At 39.4% G+C, this 17,307-nt stretch overlaps 1 protein-coding gene across 1 annotated transcript; it reads left to right on the top strand.

Moving 5' to 3' along the window:
- The first annotated feature begins 1,925 nt into the window (after positions 1–1,925).
- LOC109029576 (uncharacterized) lies at positions 1,926–14,135 on the top strand. Its single transcript, XM_019040075.2, has 3 exons — positions 1,926–3,135; positions 7,670–7,926; positions 11,333–14,135. The coding sequence occupies exons 1-3, from the start codon at positions 3,052–3,054 to the stop codon at positions 11,766–11,768; spliced, it is 777 nt and encodes a 258-aa protein (XP_018895620.2). The 5' UTR covers positions 1,926–3,051; the 3' UTR covers positions 11,769–14,135.
- The last annotated feature ends 3,172 nt before the right edge of the window (positions 14,136–17,307 follow it).

Below are 17,307 nucleotides of genomic sequence, written 5' to 3'. Positions count from 1 at the left end.
AAACACGATGGTGCCACTAGTTTTCTCTGAAATCAACTCCCAAGCTCGAAAAAAGCTCTCAAGTTGAGGCCAAAATGGAGGGGATATCCCAAGCTATCCTGAGAGTCCACCTCTACATCAAGACAAACTCTCCATGCGAAGATAGGGAGCAAATACAGCAGGGTTGCAGTGTTTTCAGTTTTAGAGTCCCCAAATAAAGTGGCAGCCCTGTCAATGTATTTGCTCCCTATCTTTGCATGGAGAGTTTGTCTTGATGTAGACGTGGACTCTCAGGAATGCGTGGGATATCCCCTCCATTTTGGCCTCACTTTGAGAGCTTTTTTTGAGCTAAGGAGTTAATTTCAGAGAAAACCAGTGGCACCATTGTGTTTCTCGCGAATTTTTACAAAAGAATTAATAGTCAAATCGCAAATTCCTCACACATGCAACATTTCAATTGTCAATCTCTGAAAAATTCAATTGGAATATCTGTTTTCATTGTTCTTATTTTCCGAATATCATGCACTTTTCGGACATTTTCACGACCATAATAATAAACTGTCCTGCCGTGCTAAGGAAAAACGGCGTGTATGAGCATTCGAGGGGTGCCACATTTCATCCGATAAAATGTTTATTTTTTATGAAAGTTGTGAATAATATTCCTTAAAAATTCCTTCCTTTTTTCCCGAAAATTCGTGATTTACCGGGAGAGCTTTGGGGACACCTGAAGATTCATACGGCGTTTTTCCTTGGCACGGCAGTATGGGATTCTAAGGTTGCTCAATTAAGGGGCTTGGTGGGCACGGCACGCACGTAAGTACAGTTTTTGCTACTTCGAGAAATGCTTGTTTGAAGTTTCGACATTACATAAATCCTTATGGTGGAAAGAACATTTAAACCGCCTTCTTGGCACTTAAAAATTCAAATCTGGGAGCAACTTTTTCACAGAATATGCAATAAAACCAGTTTCACTTGAAATCATTAATATCTCAATTTTGTTAAAAAACTGCACTTATGCGCCTTGTTCTCCAATCCCGTCAATTGAACGTCGATGGCCAAAGCGCGAAATCACGTATTTCCTCTGCGATGTTTCAAAATTTCCGCTCCTTTCTATTTTTTTGAAAAGATACAAGACAATTTTATGGCTGGAAATGCATACAGAATATTCTGCTCATGGAGCAGAAAAATTAGGGAATAACGTTCACTAGATTTCCAAGGAAAAAATAAACTATGACAGAAAGCCTGCAACGTCGCAAACGGAGATACGTGGTTTCACTCTTCAGCCATCGATTTGTAAAAGTATTTTAATTGGATGTTTTAAATGTATTTCCCTTTAACGTGATCGATTTTACCTCTCAGCTCGGACCATCCCAAAAAGAGCATGTGTCAAGTTTCAGCTCCGAATCGGATACGAACTCGAACCCATAAATATGTGTTTTCTGTTTACATCTTTGGCTCTTGGCTGGAAAATGTGTTTTCTGGTATTTTTTTTTAAACTAATAATTTTCCGAGAAATAGCGCAATGAATAAGAAAATTAAGGTCGTTTTCAGCTCCAACGATAAACATTTGGTGAGATACGTTTATTTAGACTCTTCATTCCACACCACATTCAGCCGTCAAAGCACTGCATGAAGTTCATACGAGAATATGGTTTCAATGGTTTCACTTTGAATTTTTGGCAGCAAACGGATCCTTTTCGCCTAGAAGCACATTTCAGCTGTTAGTTTCCATAAAATCTCAGTTTTAAAACTTCAATTAAAGTTTAAAGTATGCGAATGCGCAACTTAGACGTTCAATTCGACTAATCGAATGCAATATTTCGTGTTCGTGTTTAAGATGCACAAAATAGATTCTTAAAGGAAACAGCTGAAGGGACCTACTAAGTGTAATAGATTAATGTTTTGTTAAAAATGTAAAGAGAAGCTATTTTTTTTTGCAACATTAGTCCATCATCTCAATTGCTTAGTGTCGCTAAAAATTTACTTTAACTATCGCGCAATCCCGGTGATTTTCTCCGATTTTCCCCCGTTTTTATTTCTCCTCAGAGTAAGCTAATCGAGTTTGCATCAAAATAGCAAAAAACGATGAAAATATTGGCATAATGTCTGATGTTCAAGTCCTTAGCATATCCTTTTCTTTCTGGATTGTTCCGTTCTATCATGAAAGAGCTAATCTCGGGTGAAAGCAGGTGAATCGGACGTATTTCCACCAAACTGAACTATTCGCATTATGACGTGAGCCCTATTATGAATATATTCTCATAGGTCTCAGGGCTCATGCCTTAGTGCACATAGTTCTATTTGGCAGAAAAACGTGTGCAATTAAGTTCGCGAGCAAAGGAAAAATCACAGCGCAAGCGAGGGCGAGGGGTTGGTGAACGGGCGCGCGGGGATCGGGGGAGTAGTTAAAATAAGGGATGTAATTCCTGCTCTCTGATAGGCTGCCAGGTTGCGCCGAAGCGAGCCAACCGCGAATGAAACAGTGTTTCCAGCGAGGAGGAGGGTCCTTCCTAAACGAGGGTCAAACTATCCCTCCGTCAAAATGTATCTATGGTTTTTCTCGGCGCTCAGTTTTTAATCAATTCTAGAATCAGATTGACTGGAATCTTCCATCGAACTGAGATTTATCCAACCTAACGTGAACGACAATACGTTTTTCTGCGTATAAATTCTTTGACGCGTGGTTATCCTCTTATCAGATTTACGGAATCAGTGTTTCATATAGTTTTTGTTTTCTATCGTATCAAAATTCGGGTAAATTTTTTTTTGACCCACCAAGTGTTTGTGACCAACTTTGTCTGTGTAAAACAAGCGATATTTGCCTTTTTTATTTTTAATGGTAAACAACAATTTTTAGGAAATTTAGTAGAGATATAGGCGAAATTTTTGAGTCGAGTTGAATAAAGCCTGTGGCGCTCTGCTGGGGAGATATTTTGCATTAGAACAGGATATTTGTGTTACTTTTCCATCGGCTTATTGAGGTATTACTGAGATATCGGGACAAAAAAGATATAAGTTTTGGATCATTTCAGTGCAAAAGAGGATTATGGAATAAAATATGGTGTCAAGACTATGAATTCTCATTGCGGACCAACTCCGAACGGCGAGCACATTCCTCTTCCCTGGCATTTGGGACCACCCCCGTCGGCTATAAACGTAAGTAAAATTTTAAATAATGAAATACTTGACAGGGAGAAAATCCTGGAAAAGTTTAAGTGAACGTTTTTAAAAATTTTGATAAACCAAATGACTCCTAAAATTTTCCAATATCGATGGCAAAAGTGCAAAACCACGTACCTCCATTGTGGTGTTTCAAAATTTCCGCTCCTATTTTTTTCGAGGAGAAACGAGCTGTAAATCAGCTTTAAATTTTTGACGAGTATTTTGCAAATAGTGAAGAAAAATTCCGGCAGTTTTTAGGAAATAGCGTTGAATAGTTTTCAAAAGAAAAAAATGAAGTATAATAGGAAGTCTGCAACGTTGCGGACAGAGATTCGTGGTTTTGCACTTTGGCCATCGATATTGTTTCTAATTGAAAAATTCGAGAGGTTAATCTTTTATTAAGTATTGAATCTTTTATGCGGGAAATTTGCAAATCGACGGTGAAAGTCGGCAATCACATAACTCGTTTGCGGTGTCTGAAAATCTCCGCCTCTACGTCATTTTCTTAAAGGAGAACAAATTGACATTATTTCTTGAAGTTTTTGCAGAATTTTCTTCGCATTGAGAAGAAAAATCATGACAGTTTTAAAGAATTGCCGTTGAGTAGTTTTGCCATTTAAAAAATAAAGTATGACAGGAAGTCTACAACGTCGCAAACCGAGTTATGTGATTGCCGACTTGCACCGTCGAAATGCAAATGTCTCTTAATAAACCGAGCATTTAAAAACGTGTCAATGCGTTTAGTTTCTAAGGCTAGTCTCCTCATCGTCATCGACATTCCTTAAAATCCAAAGACCTTAGCGGTTGCAGGAATTGACCAGCTGAGTTGGTGCGTTGAGTTCGCCTTCACTTTCGAGTGATACTGTGCCACGCTCGGGTGGTCGAATAGTTGCTTCGCGCCTTTGCACGCTAAGTATAGGTCGCGTTCATTTCCACTGTTATTCCTTAAAATGCAGCGACTTTATCCATTACAGGAATTTTCGTTTGCTCAAGCAATTCCGGTTTCTTTGCAGTCACCAGTTCGCTTGCTGTCCTGTTTGCAGGATTCGACTTAATTTCATCGATCAGTCTACGGACTATACAGGCAGCCAGTTCAAGGATTGGCCGATTTTCCGGCTATCATGCGGAATGACCTATGTGACCTGTCATTCTGTGAAATGGGGGGGGGGGGGGAGAATGCTTGTTTTGCATACGGAATGGTCGATTCCGTAAACCCTAAACGGGGTGTAAAATTTCCATCACAAGTCGAAAACGTCGTCCGTGATTGAAATTTGTATCAAATCCTCATTCTTGCTTATTTTGCGAATTTCTTTTTCCTCTATAAATTTTTTGGAAGAAGGGATATTAAACAAAAGAATCAAGATAGATGTATTCTTGGCGTGATTTAGCTGTAACCGCCCCCGTAGGCAAAGGGATTTTAATCCATCGACAGATCATTAATGAGTGAAATCGAACACTTGATCATGCAAAAAGCGTTAAAAAAATCAATCAAATCGGTGGCGGATCAGTATCGGATGTATCAGGGGGGCCAAGTTTTTAATTTTGAAAGAACCAAGACCCCTTAAAATATTTTTTTAACTCGAGATTTCGGTATTCAAGAGGCCAAGGATGAATTCATCGCTGTAAATAATAAAGAATAGCCGTTTTTTATGAGTTTAAGTCCGTAGACGTCACAATTACGTGAGAAAAAACAATGTTTTACCTTGAAATTTTGCGGGGCTTTTCGTCCGACAGGAGCACCTTAAAAAAACCTGTCCAAAGAATGAAGGTCTAATTTTGACCCATGCACAAACCGGTAGCCGAAGTGCTCGACCACGTTTCACCCTTTGCGATGTTGCAGACTTCTTGCCAAGTAGCCATGCTTTATTTTTTCTTTGGAAAATTGGTGAGCGTAGTATGCATTAAGAAGTGCCTTTATATTCTTTCTTCGAATACTCTGTATGAATATCAAAGCTATGCGTTTGGCTTGTTTCTCCTCGAAAAAATAAAAACGTAGCAAAACCTTTGAAACTCCGGAATGGAGATATGGGGTTTCGCACTTTGGCCATCTATACATATACACATACATCTGCACGTGTGTATGACACTCCTGTAGTTTGGCGGTTTAACCCAAGGACACCGTGCATAGAAATTCATTTTTGCAAAGCTCTCATTCATCCAAATTTCTAATGAGGCTGATCAGACTAAGAATGCATCATATACTTTCCTTTCTTTGAAACTTCAAATAAATGAAATCACGCTGGGGTAAAAACTCCTGAATAAAACTATTCTAACGCTTGGGAAACCCGTGTTGCGTTCTTTCCACATTGAAGGCGCAGGTCAATACTTATGACGTTGACGATAGAAACGTCCTAGAATATGTCCGTTTTGACGTTTGTTACTGGTCGATAAGAGAAGAACTTCCAAATTACGTCATGGAAGAAGCTGGGTTCCGAATTTTCAATTTTTGACAACCGTGGATCCTACAAAAAAATTTGGAGAAGCATTTTCAATTCCACAAGATTTTTCCAGATCAGTTTCAGCTGACAAATTAGGAAAGACAATTAGGCCTCTCTCTTATGATCTTCGACGGTAACACGTTACCCGTCATTTACGTAATAATTTATTTACCAACAAACCTTAAATCTTCTTTAATTTTGATTGATTTCTCGTCATCCTGAATGGATTTCCGATTTGACTATGATCTAAAGGCATTTAAAACCCGTTTATTAGGTACTTTTACACTAGGATAAATTTTCCAGTTAATTATACGGACGAGACTTCTTGTTGAGTTAACCAGAAACCTCTTTGTAGTGACAGGTTGGCTCTTTGAAATGAGGAGCTTGGAGGACAAGAGGGATAAGTGCAGTTTTTGCTATCTGAAGTAAATACGTCTTTTAAGTTTCAAAACTAGATGGTGCTTTACAAAGAGAGTCCGAACTCACTTTTTGATGCTTAAAAATTTGATTTTAATGGTGAATTTTTCAAGGAATATATTTTAAGACTATTGTATACAGCCTATGTAGGCTAATTAAAGTTTAGAGACGTATCATGTGTATTTTTAGTTCCTATAGGAACTCCATTAGTTTAAATTCCCTTTATAACTATAATAGAAACTGTTAAAAGTTAAAATCGGCCTTAATCTTTGAAATCCGATTAATATCTACTACTCCGGACATAGTTGACAAGGCTTTAGGGTGATTGTGGGTTTCATGTGTTTTTTGCGGGCTTCATGTGTTAAAATCAACATAAACGTTATTCATGTGTAAAAGCATCTCAATTTTTCAAAAACTGCGCTTAATTCTGTGTCTTCCGAGCCCCTTGAATGAGAGACACAATTTTTAAAACAAGATTTCCTGTTGACTCGCGTCGAAAATTCTCGTCCGGGAATCATCGACTGCGGGTTGATTGTTGAAATTTATAGACAAAGCTATATACAAGCGATATACAAAGAATACATAGGGAATATGGAACGATCCTATTGGTTGGAATGGGTGATTCTTAAAGACAAGAGGGAAAATATTGGACTAACCATAGGGTATCTCGTGGCTTGCCTTCAGTTAGTCTATTACCTACCTCCTTTCTCCATTTCGACCACCCGCTTCCACCAATACTGTCGTGCTAGGGAAAAACGCCGTATGAGCCTCCAAGCGCTACCAAATTTCATTCAGTAAATCACGAAATTACGGGAAAATTTGTGAATATTTTTCTTCCAGTTTTTCAGATAATTTTGTTCGCAATTTCACCTATGGTTCCTGGAAATTTCAGGGGAAAATATCCATAGCTTTCCTCAAAAATAAACATTTTATCGAAGGAAATTTGGCAATTCTCTAATGTTCATACGGTGTTTTTCCTTGGCACGGCAGAATAGGATCCCTCCATATCCCTTTTGTTTTTTGTGTCTATAACTTCCTCTATCAATTTCAAAAATCAGCCCGCTGGAATTTCTTTTGATCCAACAAAACAATGGACAGGTTGCGTGTGTGAGGAATTTGCGCTTTGACTGTTGATTCTTATGCAAAAGTTCGCGAGAAACACGATGGTGCCACTGGTTTTCTCTGAAATCAACTCCCAAGCTCAAAAAAAGCTTTCAAGTTGAGGCCAAAATGGTGGGGATATCCCACTCTACCCTGAAAGTCCACCTCTACATCAAAACAAACTCTCCATGCAAAGATAGGGAGCAAATACATTAGCAGTGATGCCACTTCATCTGGGGACTCCAAAACTGAAAACACGGCAACCCTGCTAATGTATTTGCTCCCTATCTTCGCATGGAGAGTATGTCTTGATGTAGAGGTGGACTCTCAGGATAGCGTGGGATATCCCCTCCATTTTGGCCTCAAGTTGAGAGCATTCTTTGAGCTTGGGAGTTTATTTCAGAGAAAACCAGTGGCACCGTCGTGTTTCTCGTGAACTTTTACATAAGAGTCTACAGTCAAATCGAAAATTCCTCATACATGCAACATCTCCATTCTCCGTTTAATCCTTGATTTACGATACACATTCTTCCCATGGATTAATAGAATGGATTCGGACATTTTGTGAGCAGGGATCGGGAGGTGTGCATGTGCACGGACATAGTCACGGACAGGCGCACGGACACGGAGGAGGGTTGGAGATGAACGGAGGCGGCGGTGGAGCCGCTGGTCACTGCGCGGATCTGTCCTACGGAGCAGCTCTCTGGGAGCATCATGGCGGCGCACCTACGCCTTATCGACCGGATCTCCTCGCATTCTCCCCGGAGCTCTGGGCCGCCTCGGCACCCTCCATCCCCCAAAACAGAACCCCCTGCGTCCTCCAGCAAAGGTAAGAATCTAATTCCCACCGCCCTCTTTGTACTCGAGTAGCACACTGAAAAAAAAAATCTCGGTGTATTTACTAAGAAAATGGTAAAATTACCAAGAATTCAGGGTTCTATTCGATCCCAGTTTTTTCTTGGTAAAATTACCATTTATGGAATTGGTAATTTTACCGAGAAATCTCGGTAATTTTATAAACTTTCTCGGTAATTTTACTGGACCTCGGTAAAAACGCCAATATTTTTTATCGACTGTGGTAAAATTACCGAGATAAAATGGTAAAGTTACCCGGAATTGATTACCAATAAAAGTGGTATTCTTACCTGAAAAAAACAGTAAGAATGCCGGTTTGTTGGTAAGCTTACCAGTCTGTCTTTGTAAAATTGCCAATAATTGGTAAAAAAAAGTGAGATGGTAAAGGTACCCACGGGCCGTCGTAAAAACGCCGAGAATTTTTTTTCAGTGCAAGGGTGGCAATGTTGCAGGCAAATAGTGAAATTAGGCACTTAAACAAATGCCTAGGCAATTCGTCAAATTCTGCAGATATACAAAGTTTTCTATGTTTCACGTAGAGCTCTCAATTTCTCAATGTTTTGAACAAGAAACTTGTTTAAATTGAGAATTTCAGTGGAATTTTACCATTCAATTGGCTTTTGAGAAATTTTAGGATTTGAAATTGAAAATATTTTGTTATTCCCGAAACATTGCAAATTTCGAGATAAATGCTCAATCGAGGCCTGAAAATCGTTGAAACGGCCTTAAAATGGTCCAAAATTCTCCTGAGCATTCTTTTCCACACTTTCAAAGACTTGAATCGTTAAAATTGAGCAACTGATTCGTTTTTTCAATCTAGTAGAGAATATTTGCCCATATGCCTGCGACAGCAGTGCATTACGATTTCATAAAAAAAAAAATAATTGATACACTTTGCAATGTTATGTATGTTGCTCCTGTACTAATTGAAGGGGCGCCTCTACTCTACACCCGAGCAGCACAGGTTGAACTAGATTGCGAGTACGTGGAAAAGGTTTCAGGGCATTCCGTCAACGATTTTTTGTCCGCACACCTGTTTTGTCCAGTAGTTTACGCCCCCACGCGTGAAATAAGCAACAGTGACTTGGTCCAAGTGTCATATTGTAGTCTGTATGTAAAACTATATTGACAATAATGAAATGAGAAAATTGAAAGAGACGGAAGAGTTGTTGTGGTAACTCATTTTTTTAATGAAATGTTATTTCCTTCTTTTGATCAATCTTTTTAAATCGTCATGGGTGATTATTTGGTTTTATTTCCATCCTTAAAATTTTCGATGAAAAGTAAACCTTATAAATACTTTTTTTTAAAAGAAAATATTACTTTATTTTAAAAATATTTACATTTTTAAAACAAGGCAAATATTTTTAAAACCTTTTCCAAGCGATGGCATCGATATTAAAGTCAATAAGCAGTAGTTGTGTCGAAAGAAACTGTGCACAAATGAATAAAAGGGGGGAAAAACCGAAAAGCACGCAATCTTCGGTTTTAGCCCATTTGTACATAGATCTTTCAGAGTCAAATACATCCTATTTTGAGTGTTTGGTTGCGCTCACACCACGCTGCAGCACAGTAAAAGCACAAAATATAAAAGAAAAAATTAATGTGCTTTGAAAATCATTAAATACGACAAGGAAACACCTAAATATTTACAAAACAAACATTAAATTTTCCTTTCCTTTATATATTTTTTTTTATCAATTTAAATTACAGTAATCCATGCAGAGTGTGCGAACATATAAAAATCATGAGTTGAAAAACGCTGACTCTGCGAGTTTAAATAATAGGTCCTAACATAAAGCGGAGTGATGCGACGTGCTGCCAGCACGAAACGCGCACTGGCGCCTACAAACCTAAGCAGATACTTCACGCATTGCGCAATGCTTGAGGTATCCCTTAGGTTTGTAGGCGCCAATGCGCGTTCCGTGCTGGCTGGCTGGCCGCGCCGCAGCGTGCCACGGGCCACGGCGCGGCGGCGCTTCACTATTTCACAATAGAGGTGTTGTAAAGTATTATACGAAATTGAAGGCACTCCAACATACCAACAATAAGAATGACAGACATCCTTTAAGAGTACGGAACTTTCCTTGCAAAATAAGTCGAGATTAGAGAAATAAAGGAACATTCTTGAGTATGCCGTCAAGAAGATTTTATTTTGAATCAAGAATAAAATAGGTGAACAAAAGCGGGTTTCTGCTTGATGTAAGTGACTTTCCTTTTTATAAAAGTATCTTTTCTTCTTTAAGAAAACATTTTCTTTATTAACTCATTAGGAAATCTTCTCGGCGGTAAATTTGAGAATATTTCTCCTTAAATTAGGTCATTTGTTCCTCTAATGAAGTTAAGAATCATACTAAACGTTATGAAATACAGATACTAGAACAGTAAGTTTTTCGACTACCGCTCTCTTTTCGTTGTCGTCACTCGGTTTAATTTGCGAGGGAACTTCCTGCTTTTGAAAGATGCCATCAATCATGATACGTTGGGGTGCCTTCGATCTTATATGATACTGCGCAACACCTCCTTGGCGAAATAGTAGCTCGAAGCGCTGCGGCGAACCAGTGCCGAAGCGAAGTTATCATGCACAGGAAAAATATGAGATCCTTTAGCTGCGGCAAATAAAAAGGTTTTCCAGTTCAAGTATAAACAGATGGGATTTTCTTGAAAGATAATTAAGTCCTGTTGCACCAAAGAGGTGCAGAGAGTTTTAGTGCATTTTCTCTCATGGAAATAACGCTCCCTCATTTTTACCAAAAATCTCAATTATGTATTTTTATATGTTGGAGCAAACAAAAAAAAAAACAAAAAAAAGCAAACCCTCATTCTTGCGCCACTTGGGCATGAAGTAGAGGTGCCCCTTCAATTAGTAGAGAGTCAACAAACATAACTCTGCGATGTGCATCAGTATAGTTTTCCATGGTTATATATGTAGGACATTGCGTCAACGATTTTTTGTCCGCGCACCTGTTTTTTTCCAGTAGTTTAAGTCCACGCGTTTTTTCGGAAGGGGAGTTTTGGTCCACTTACCACTTGAGACCCAAAGTTAACTGGTCCACATGTAAATACACACGACAATTGCTTACGACGTTTAATGTCTTGGAAGAATGCGACAAACGAAATTATCTGAAAAATTGGAAGGAAAATATTTGTAAGTTTACCAGGAAATTCGCGTTATATCAAAGGAAATTTGGCAACGCCTGAAGGTTCATACTGCGTTTATCCTTAGCAGGGCAGTTTTGGCCCCTGAGCCCAGAACGGACGGTACGTCTATACATCCCGTAACTTTTTTTCAGTGCAAGGTTCATGGTCTCTTTCAGCAGGAAAATCTGTACTGCACGGACTTCTATTTGCTAATCTCGTTTTTTGTTCTGCTCCCTCAGGTTCGGTCCTAAATCAGCGGCTTCCTCTACCTCGTGCTCCTCGATCCTGTCGAACAGTTCTCTGAAGAAGACGCGGCGACGGGTGGCGACCCTGGCCCAACGACGAGCCGCCAACATTCGAGAGAGGAGGCGCATGTTCAACCTCAACGAGGCGTTCGACAAGCTCAGACGCAAGGTACCCACCTTCGCGTACGAGAAGCGGCTGTCCCGGATAGAGACCCTCCGGCTGGCCATCACGTACATCACCTTCATGTCGGAGCTCCTCAACGGCACTTGCAAAACCACCGAGAGCGTCAGGGGAACTCCTCCGCTGTATCAAGGCCCGGGCAAAGGGAGTACATGCCGTACTCGCTCATATCCTAGTCGATTGAATGATCCGATTTCGAGGGCGAATGGAGATGTTGCATGTGTGAGGGATTTGCGATTTGACCATTGATTCTTATGTTAAAGTTCGCGAGAAACACGACGATGCCACTGGTTTTCTCTGAAATCATCTCCCAAGCTCAAAAAAATCTCTCAAAGTGAGGCCAAAATGGAGGGGATATCCCACCCTACCCTGAGAGTTCACCTCTACATTAACACAAACTCTCCATGCAAAGATCAGGAGCAAATACAATAGCAGGGTTGCCACTTTATTTGGGGACTCCAAAACTGAAAACACGGCATCACTGCTAACGTATTTGCTCCCTATCTTTGCATGGAGAGTTTGTTTTGATGTAGAGGTGGACTCTCAGGGTAGGGTGGGATATCCCCTCCATTTTAGCCTCACTTTGAGAGCTTTTTTGAGCTTGGGAGATGATTTCAGAGAAAACCAGTGGCATCGTCGTGTTTCTCGCGAACTTTAACATAAGAATCAATGGTCAAATCGCAAATCCCTCACACATGCAACATCTCCTTTCTGGACTCATGAAATATTGTTCCCTGCTATAGTTTTTGGCTCTGAATTCATTTCTGGCCTTAAAAAAAAAGGCGAAATCTTACATTCAAGGAAGGTTTCAGGGGGCTTGGGTCTTCCATAGTAAATACTCTGGCCCCTCTGAAATCCCACTTTAATCTTAGATTTCGATATTTTTGAGGCAACAGATAAAGTCAGCGCTGAAACAGTGGGGGGAATGGGGTTGCCATGTTTCATGATTTTTGGTCTATAATTGTTGCTGAATTCAAGAGAGATATGACTTCTTCTTCCATGAAATGACTTCCAAAAATTTAGGGAACCTTAGCTCGAACCAGGGGCACGCGGGACATTTATGGCGAAAAACTGCGAGGAGGAAAAAGTTGTAATTGAACTTACGAACCCTTTCACGCAGTCTGGCGGTTGACCCCTGAGGCATCCTGTATGTTCGGGTCCAAAAAAATGTTACAAACATTACAGTCTTCCTGACCGTTTATGATATCAAGACACGAACTCGAGCTGTCTTGTCTCTCTCTCTCTCACTCTCCCCCCCCCCCCCTCTCTCTACGGGGAAACGCTGAGCTCTGTGAGACCTCGTTTGTATCACTATTGTCTAGTCACACAATATGTCTTCCATTTTTTACTGTGATTAAAAGATGTTTTAATGTTTGTGTTGATCCGTTTGCTGTCTGGCTTGAAAATTAAGGGAAGAAAATTGGGAAATCGGTTGTTAAAGGTTTTCAAAATAGTGAAGTCAAAGAAACTGCGTTGAAAATTTTGGCCCCACAGTTAAAACGGAATGGAACCTCTCTGCGGCTTTGGAGTAATTCTGAGTTGAACTGCCATGCCCCTGATCCGGCTTGAATGGTGTTATTTTCGGACATTGGGTTTTCGAAAAAAAGAGGGGGAAAATTCGCTTCTAACCAAAAAATAAGTTTTTGGCCCTCTTGCAAATTTTTTTAAAAAATTCCTCACGCTTGACCCACTATAAGTTTGAAAAGAAAACATATTAATATTTGCCATTTATTGTGAAGTTCTTATATCGTTTATAAGTATTAATGTATAAGAAGAACTCTTAAGTTAAACGTTGAAAATTCTCAAACGTAATTATGAACACCTCACCTCAAAATTTCAACCTGGAACTAGTCCAAAATGGTCAAAAAATCATCATTGATGGAATAAACTAGGAGAAATATTCTAATTCCTGCATGGAATTGTACAATTTTTCTCTCAGAGAGAAAATTGCTGCATTGATTAAGAAAACTCATACGTATACCTTCTTCGTCACTTTATCTCTCAACTGACGCATTATTGAAGCTCATATTTAATCAGTTCAAAATTATTGCTGTCACATATTAATATTTGGAAATTGCGACCCCAGCAATTTGGCAACACCGAATTCCCTCCATTTAAACCTATCTTGAATTATCGATTCTTGTTGGAGCACCTGCCCCCTCCAAGAATCTATACATTTCCATAGGTTTAGACGGGGAAAAACATCGTTGCCAATTAGCTGGATCCGCCAATGGGAAAAGCGAAATCGTCCTATAGGACTCCTGAAAACGGGTCGCAAAAAATTGTCAATACGTGTTTTTTAGTTTTTCTAATTTCATTTGTGTTGCCGAAAATCTTAATAAAACTTTTGTTTTTTTGTTTAATGAAATGTTGTATCGTACTTACTTTCAAATTTTCTAGACGAACAATGAATGCGAGCAAATATCTACAATAGAGAAAAACTCAGTGCCAGACAAGTATGAAAATAAATGAAGAGGAAGACAGGAAGACTTCAAATGGAAAACGAAGCGCTCCTTCAACTTGTTGGTTATGTAACCACCGCTACATGGGTGTTCAAATAGTCGTATCACTCATTTCGGTGACTTGCAGTGCAATACTGCCGTGCTGAGGAAGAACGCCGTATGAACATTCGAGAGTTGCCAAATTTCCTTCGATAAAATATTTATTTTTGAGGAAAGTTATGATTAATTTTCCTTCACATTCTCAGGAAATTTAGGTGCAATTGCGCACAAAATTATCTGAAAAATTGGAAGAAAAACATTCATGTATTTTCCAGGAAATTCGTGATTTATCAAAGGAAATTTGGCAACGCCTGAAGGTTCATACGGCGTTAGTCCTTAGCATAGCAGCATGACTCTACGCCTCGAACTGCGTAAGATTCGACTATACCTAATGCCGAAATTCTTTTTCCCGTCCAAATTCGCGAATAATTGACAAGGCAAGCGTAGAGTACATTTTACATTTATTTATTCCTATTTTATCTTGAAACCTGAAAAAGTCACGTTGAGTTTTAACTGAGCAAGTTCCAAGTACTTACATAATATCTTATTCCAAATATTACACAAGATTTTCCTCGACCCAGACCCACAGGGAAAAAGTTAGGGGGGCCAGTGCCTTCATAATAGTGGGTATGCAATATGCATGGTAAGAGATCCTGTGTGGGAAGCAGGTCTCTCTTACTACGACATTTCACTCGCCCGTAACTTGGTACAAAATCCATATTTTTTGTGCCAAAGCTTTATAATTCAATACCCTCAGAACGAAATATTCAAACATCAAAATTCCTGCGATTTTTTTCTGCAGAGTGTTGCGCCGCTCGATTATTCCCGTCATCGTGAAATCACCCGTTAGTCCAGGCGCCTGGTAAGTCTAACTGGAATTTTGGGTACACAGCGATTTTTTTGGCTTACTTTATGTTTTTTGGGTCGCTGAATCCGAATCTGAAGTTTCCTACCACGTATCTGGTGAGCATTTTCCGCCATGTTGAAAAAATTGCCCAAAAAGGGCTTTTTTTCGGTTTTTTTTTATATAGTGGCTACGCATGAGTAAAAGTCCCGGATTTAGTTAATGTTTTGAATAGCTGACATAATTTGGAAGAAAATGGTATATGAATATGCTAGGTTTGCTCAAAAATTGAGGAACCTCGGAACTCGGAACTTTGGAAAGCTTCGGAACTTGGCTGACCGCGGCGAGCCGGATCGCGCGTTGACGGGTGCGCCGCGAAAACGTGAATGGGCGCGATGTTCACGATGCTGTATCTTCCTCAATTTTTAAGCAAACCTAGCATATTCATATACCATTTTCTTCCAAAGTATGTCAGCTATTCAAAATATTAGCTAAATCCGGGACTTTTTCTCATGCGTAGCCGCTATATAAAAAAACCGCAAAAAAAGCCCTTTTTAGGAAATGTTTTCAACGTGGCGGAAAATGCTCACCAGATACACGGTAGGAAACCTCAGATTCGGATTCACCGACCCAAAAAACATAATGCAAGCCAAAAAAATCGCTATGTACCCAAAATTCCAGGTAGACTTACCAGGCGCCTGGACTATAGCGTCACCGCTTGGTTTCTCGGTTTTCCTGTGCCGCTACTGCAGTTTAGACCGTTTAGGCAGTAGTTTAAGGGCGCTAAAGCCAGGATTTTATTTCGCAAATAGATAATTTTTGCAGAAAAATCAAAAATTAAGTAGTAGGATAAATTTAACTAAATAGTAAAAGGAACTCAAATCTACAATATAATACAAAACTATTTGGAAAATCTCGTCATGTAAATACAGAAGATTCAAAAACGCCTTCAATTGAGGCGTGATACCTCACGCGTTCCGGAGAGTTCAAATAGTTGTATCCCTGCGCCTTATTAAGAAGATGATGGAAGATTAATATTGAAGCAGCTTTCCCGTTAGCCATTTCGGGTTATTTCTTTGCCGGTACTGCAGTTTTGACGGCATATTGTAAGGGCGCTCAAGCTTAGCTAGTATTTAGCAAATGGATAATTTGTATGGAAGAATTAAAAACAAGACAGCAGTAGGAATTTCACCAAATAGAAGTTACTCAAATCAATAATAAAATTCAAAGAACTGCGATAAAAAATGTGTATGTAAAGCTTAAATTTGAGCCAAATAAGCACGTCCGAGCAAATTTTGATCTCATAATTAACTGGAACAAAAGCAAGGCACAAAAAATCAAATCGAGGGGATGCGCGCGTAACCGTGGCAGTAGCTCGGAAGATCAGTCATTCCCTTTCTTCCACGCTCTGAATGTTATGGGACCAGAAAATCTCGTTTTGCAAAAACGGAAGATTCAAAAACGCCCTCAATTGAGGCGTGATACCTCACGCGCTCCGGAGAGTTCAAATAGTTGTATCCCTGCGCCTTAGCAAGGCGATGGAAGCTCAATATTGAAGTAGCGTCGCCGCTTGGTTTTTCGGTTTTCCTGTGCCGCTACCGCTTCGTCAGTTTCGACCGTTAAGGCCGTAGTTTATGGGCGCTAAAGCCAGGATTGTATTTCGCAAATGGATAATTTATGCAGAATAATTAAATATTAAGAAGCAGGAGTAATTAAACTGAATATTAAAAGGAACTCAAATCGACAATATAATGCAAAACAATTTGGTAAAAAATATGTTTAATAAGCTGGAATTAGAACCAAATCATGTCCGAGCAAAGATTTGAGTACCCTTTATTATTCAGTTAAATTACTCCTGCTTTTTAATTTTTAATTATCCTGCAAAAATTATCAATTTGCGAAATACAACCCTGGCTTTAGCGCCCTTAAACTACGGCCTTAACGGTCGGAACTGCAGTAGCGGCACAGGAAAACCGAGAAACCACGCGGAGACGCTACTTCAATATTAAGCTTCCATCTTCTTAGGAAGGCGCAGGGATACAACTATTTGAACTCTCCGGAACGCGTGAGGTATCACGCCTCAATTGAAGGCGTTTTTGAATCTTCTGTATTTACATGACGAGATTTTCCAAATAGTTTTGTATTATATTGTAGATTTGAGTTCTTTTTATTATTTAGTTAAATTTCTCCTGCTTCTTAATTTTTGATTTTTCTGTAAAAATTATCTATTTGCGAAAGACAATCCTGGCTTTAGCGCCCTTAAACTACATTTGGAGACGACCCATGTCAAAGAATTTTGGCATGAAATTTCGATTTAAGAGTTTTGAAAGTAAAGTAACTGAAAAAAAAAAAAAAATCCACGGAGAACTAAGAATCGGTATTCTGGAGTCCAAATCGGTTTTTTTCCCCTGCGTCTGCTGCTGGACGATTCGAAACGTGCGCT

Source organism: Bemisia tabaci, chromosome 7, assembly GCF_918797505.1.
Source record: "Bemisia tabaci chromosome 7, PGI_BMITA_v3".
Classification (NCBI taxonomy): domain Eukaryota; kingdom Metazoa; phylum Arthropoda; class Insecta; order Hemiptera; family Aleyrodidae; genus Bemisia; species Bemisia tabaci.
Note: the sequence above shows the minus strand (reverse complement) of the source record. Positions and strands in the feature narration are given on the sequence as shown.

Bases quoted from the DNA above. Each gene is read 5' to 3' on its own strand.
- LOC109029576 (XM_019040075.2), top strand. From the start codon at position 3,052: ATGAATTCTCATTGCGGACCAACTCCGAACGGCGAGCACATTCCTCTT. The intron at 3,136-7,669 runs GTAAGTAAAATT...TTTTGTGAGCAG, and splicing joins CACCCCCGTCGGCTATAAAC to GGATCGGGAGGTGTGCATGT. The intron at 7,927-11,332 runs GTAAGAATCTAA...CTGCTCCCTCAG, and splicing joins CCCTGCGTCCTCCAGCAAAG to GTTCGGTCCTAAATCAGCGG.